This window comes from Gallinula chloropus, assembly GCF_964237585.1.
Source record: "Gallinula chloropus genome assembly, chromosome: 3".
NCBI lineage: Eukaryota > Metazoa > Chordata > Aves > Gruiformes > Rallidae > Gallinula > Gallinula chloropus.
The window spans coordinates 111,038,108-111,043,746 of NC_140087.1; the positions used below are offsets into that span (position 1 = coordinate 111,038,108).

General features: G+C 38.7%; 1 protein-coding gene across 2 annotated transcripts in view; it reads left to right on the forward strand.

Moving 5' to 3' along the window:
* VSNL1 (visinin like 1) overlaps positions 1 to 991 on the forward strand; it is a gene marked incomplete at both ends in the record, with an annotated part of 53,272 nt that extends 52,281 nt beyond the window's left edge. For both annotated transcript variants that reach the window (XM_084261275.1, XM_084261276.1), the window contains one exon: positions 794 to 991. In XM_084261275.1, coding sequence (XP_084117401.1) covers positions 794 to 991 — 198 coding nt within the window. The remainder of the gene's footprint in view (positions 1 to 793) is intronic.
* Positions 992 to 5,639: the final 4,648 nt, after the last annotated feature.

The window sequence follows — 5,639 nt, forward strand, 5'->3', positions numbered from 1 at the left end:
ATCTTTGGGAATTGCAGAGAGTACACATGTGTATGTAAGCTTGGAAACATCGAGAGGCAATTCTGACTTTTATTTTTCCCCCTGCTGAACAGATGAACCATAAAAACAGCACAGCGAAGGATTTACGAAGCCCATCTCAAAATCACTTGACACCCATGCAATTACTGGTTTGTAGCTCAAGGAGCTGAAATCTCTTACTGGAGATTAACTTTAGATGATTACAGAAATTTACAGGGATAACAACACTCTATTTTAAGTGAGCTCTCACAGATGGGCTTTAAGATGACCACAGCATATAACGGGAAGGATAAGGTTTAGCACCCTGGTCATCTGGCTTCTCGCCACAGTGGTTAATGCCAGATCCTGCTCACATGTACTCATAGAAAGCTATGAAATGCCGTGGCGTCTAAACCTGACTGTTCAGAGTTTACGTGAAGTATTTCAGTGGAGCAGCTGAAAGCCAAATCAACAACTCGATCCAGAGAATAGGCAATGACAGTTTTGCACTCTGAAATAGAAGGCCAAAGAAATTAATTCCAGTATTCAAAAATACAACCACCAAAATAAATCTATGTCTAAAGAAAGTAAACCACATTATCCTTTGTTTTAAATATATGGATATCTGATTCTAAGGGGGGAAAAAACAGAGACCAAAACAAAAAACCCTTTAGGGAAAAAGGTTCACTTTATTGTTGGAACATCCTTCCAGAATTTGATCACATTTAAATAAAAATAAATAATTTAGATCAGGTCAATTCGTTTGTTGAATGTTTTACTTGGTTTCTTTCCAAAGGCCATCTACAAAATGGTGGGCACCGTGATAATGATGAAAATGAATGAGGATGGTCTGACGCCTGAGCAACGGGTAGACAAGATCTTCAGTAAGATGGATAAGAACAAAGACGACCAGATCACACTGGATGAATTCAAAGAAGCTGCAAAGAGTGATCCTTCCATTGTATTACTCCTGCAGTGTGACATTCAAAAATGAGCTGGTGTACAACGCGTCATAGACTGCACAGAAGTTTAATGTTCCATTCAGTTTGCAGCTATTTCCACACACACAAAAATTTGCTTGGACTACCTATAAATGGACTTGCTTCTTGTGTTTGAAACACTTGTGTGCATGAGAATGTCATTTGCTAAAGAATTTTAAAAGTATATATTATGAAAATAAACTGCCACAACGTGATGTGTGCAATGTCATTTCATAACAACCCTGTTCCTCTGAAGCCTGTGCAGCAGTCCTGTGCTGCAGTGAATTATATTATTTATTGTTCATGTTTTACTGATGCTAGCTCTGTGTCTCCTAGACTGAGTAATGTTAGTGACACTGAATTCCCACGGTAATGTTAACTGTTTATTATAAATCATGTCACCATTCTGCTGTAAAGTAGTACTGGACAGACAGAGGGGAAGAGTTCCTCAGCTCTTGAGTCTGATCCACACATGTGCTTGTATTGTCAGTGGATATAAATGTACTTCATTTGCATGCCTTTTAGGTTTGCCTTAATTCTTACCTCATTTGCATCCCTTCAATCTGGAAAGAGCTATGTCAGAGGAATGCAGTATATAAAAAAAAAAAAAAAGAAAAAGAAAATCCTGCTAAAATGATCCCTTTAATTAAAAGTATATATAAATATATATATATAATGTTTAAAATATTGTTTTATTGGAAGTTTAAAGGTTTTATTGGAAGTGTATTGATCTTTGCCTGAATTTTCAAAAGCTTCCACAGAGGTTGCAATATATATGTCCCGAAATAAATTTATAACATTTGACCTTTTCCCCCAATTTTTATTTCATGTCTTCAGCACGGCAATAGGAAAAACAAAAGCTCAGTCTCTCCAATTACCCATTACTGAACTACTGGGAAGTATATATTTCATTACCAAAGCATGAAGAAGACTTCTTTGCACTCCCACACTCAAAGGGTTGGATTACACAAACCCCAAAGTTCTAGTTCTTGTATTTACCAGCAGAGCAGCTCTCTCTCCTCCAAGATGCTCACTCGGGGATTTAACAGTTCACCTCCACACCTGCGCTTGCGCAGCTTTTTAACATAGCTGGAAGTTAAATACACTTTATTTGCTTGGCCTAAACCTGGTATTTTAATGTTTCAGTAAGAGTCTTTCCTCTTGCTGTACGACACTAAACTACCCCAGGGTTTAATAGAAACAGACATGCTGTCAGAAATCATTGCTGATCAATTAAGAGTAAAGTATCACAATTGAGAAACGATAGTGAAGAGAACCACCTTCCCTCTCAATTCTCTGTGCACCAGGCAGGTTTGCTGCAGGTACGAGTTCTGCACAGCCCTGGAAAAGCAGCAAGAACTAGCAGAGCACAGCAATTGCAGACCCGAATCTTTCCTCCACCACGTTTCCAGTTGCTTTAAACAATCGGTTGCTCGCAGGATTACAAAAAAAATACTAACATCTTACAATTGCATGTTTGATATATCTTTGATAATTCTTCTTTACCTTATGCAGATATGAGACAGTACTCTTAACAGCTCAAAATCAGACAATAAAACATGAGACAAAACAAATTGTTCTCTGTATTTTCAAATACAAACAGTGAAACTCATCTTAAAATTGAGGAAAAAACAAAGTTTTACATATTTTGGTAACACACACGGTGGGTGAACACAAAATTATTGTTGCCACAACCACAGCCACCCTTAAGTTTCTTCATCTTCCAAACAAGCAGCAAAGAGCAGAAGTTTCTACTACATTTTAATACCAGACTTTTACTTACAGGGGTAATACTATTAGCAAATTTGTTTGGCTGCAAGGTCAAATTAAAACACACACCCTCTCTGGTGAGACCTCATCTGGAGTACTGTGTCCACCTTTGGAGCCCTCAACACAAGGAGTACATAGACCTGTTGGAGCATGTCCAGAGAAGGGCCACAAAAATGATCAGAGGTCTGGAGCACCTCTCCTGTGAAGACAGGCTGAGAGAGTTGGGCTTGTTCAGCTTGGAGAAGAGAAGACTCCGGGAGGACCTTATAGCTGCCTTCCAGTACCTGAAAGGTGCCTATAAGAAAGCTGGGGAAGAACTGTTCCCAAGGGCATGGAGCAATAGGACGAGGGGTAATGGTTTTAAACTAGAAAAGGGGAGACTTAGGTTGAATATTAGGAACAGGTTGCCCAGAGAGGGGCCGCATCCCTAGAGATATTCAAGGTCAGGCTTGATGGGGCTCTGAGCAACATGATCTAGTAAAGATGTCCCTGCTCACTGCAGAGGGGCCTTTAAAGGTCTCTCCCAACCTAACAAATCCTCCAATTCTATCCTGAAAATGTTACATAATTCTGAGAATGATATGCCCGTTGTTTTCACTTAGGCTTGTTACCTGTTGTAGATGATGTGGAGTATTCCTGGGAATTTATGCCTCTCTGGTTTACCTACACTTCCTGGGGAAGCAGTATCTCATTCCACACTTCCCTGCACCTCAAATTTATGTAGCAGGACAGGCTCCATTTACTTTAATGCAGCATGCAGCAATGCATTGCCATTCAAAAATGTCCAGCAACTCAAAAGACAGGCACAAAGGTACCATCAGCACTGACAGCCTAACACATTCTGTGATTCTCTAGGTAGCTGGTACAATACTGTATTTTAAGTAGCAGGAAGAAGAAAGTTTGGAGAACTTAGGATCACTGCAAAGTGCAACTAAGCAAATGCTTCATTAATTGTTTATTCAGAAATAATCCTCTGCCATGAAGGCAGTCGCTTATAACGCAGTCAGGCACGAATTTTCATGAAGTAACGTGGTAGATGAGAATAAATACAATATATTGATTTGGACCAAAGATGAGAATTGCTGCCAACTGCTCCAATATATAAAGGAAGTCTATCAAAAACTTGGGAGAAAGCTGAAGTGTTAGCTCAGTAGGAACATACTAAGTTTCCTGAAGCTGTTCTCTCCACAAAACTCATTTAAAAAGTACTAATGAAGATAAACGCTTTTCCCTCTCCTACTTCTGCACTCTTGCTTTATTTCTTTCAATGCTGAAGAAAATCAGGAGGAAATAATTCCATGCCATTCTAGTGTTTCCTACCGTAGAAGGGTCTGAAACATTCTAGTTCCATTGTAAAAATGAGTCAAACGTGGTTCATCACAATCCAATAGCATTGAGGACTCCCAGTACAAACCGAGCTCGTGTTCCAGACAAGCTTTGCTCAGTATGTACTTTGTATGGTTTCCCCACCCCAGCATTTTCACATACTCCTAAACAAGTTGAAAGTATCTTTAATATGTATTTAAAATTAAATCACAGCATTTTGGAACCACTTAGTTTTAGATCTCCAGAGGTCTCTTGTCCAACCCTCTGCTTCAAGGAGGTGCAGCAGTCTATTCAGACCCTGAAAGCCTCCAAGGATGGAGATTCTACAGCCAAGACACTCAAATGCCTCATATCTTCATCATGAGCTGTCCCCACTGTTCATCCAGCCAGGACCTCCCCACTTCAATTTATGACCTCTCTCTGTCTGTCTTCTGCCATGCATTTCAACAAAAAGCCTGGCCTTGTTTCGTCAGTAACCTCCTCAAGGCTGCTGTGAGGCTGTTGGTTCATCACCCTGGGCTTTCAGAGAGAAATGTCTGAAGCCTTCAAAAGATGAATAGACTTGATTTCTACATTCAGACTGCACTAGAACAACCAGTTATTTCCTTCAGTTCTTCTCTGTCTTCCATATTTTAGAGAGACCTACAAGATTAATACATGTTTGTGTAAAAACTAAACAACATTAAAGACCTCCAAATACCATGCAGAGGCAAAGAAGAAATTTGGCTACAAAGGTGAGTTAAAACTTAATGGCAATGAGGTTTTACTGAGGAATTGCTGTTTGGTAAATAGCTGTAGAAACTGCAGAACTGTTCTTTGAACAGACTCAATGACTTTTTTATCCCCATAGAGTTAAAAAAGGAAACAAAAAAGAAAAAAATGTGTCTAATTGCTTAACTCTAAACAATGATTGTTTTTGAAGAGCCCCCAACAATTTCAAGTTCCCGGAGAAAGGAGAACAGAAGAAGAAAAAATGTTTATTTGGGGCACTTTTTAAAAAATCTGGTGGTTCTTTCTCCTTCCTACTATATAATTTAAATAAAGCAAGTTTATTTCAACTGCTCTGGGTAGTCACAGAGCAGGGGAACACCTCCCTGCCTCCAACAAAACACTGGCCAACAATGCTATAGAAAAGATAGTATTATTTCCCAAATTCTTATCCACTTAATTCCTCTATATTGGAAGGACTTGCAAACTCAGAACTGGTTATTGGAATTAAGAATCTAAGTTTATAAAGTCACCATTTGCTAGGTTTTGTAAGCTCATGTTCAAAAAAACCATTCAAACTTACTCCTTGAAAGTCCTTAGGAATAAATAAAAAGCACTTTTTCCCTGCTCAGAGAATATACCGCAAATAAATTCTTCACTTCTCTAACTATGAAAGGATACACTAGAAGTACTAATAGTTTCTCATATTTTTCCACTGGAAAAAAAGGAAATGAGTGTTTTACTGCATGTATTAATTAGCACACACTTAGGAAGTTAAACAGAGCTAAGAAGAAACCAACCTTTTAAACTTAACGCTACTTTTAAGTGCATAGAAAAGCTAAAACATTGCCATAAGTA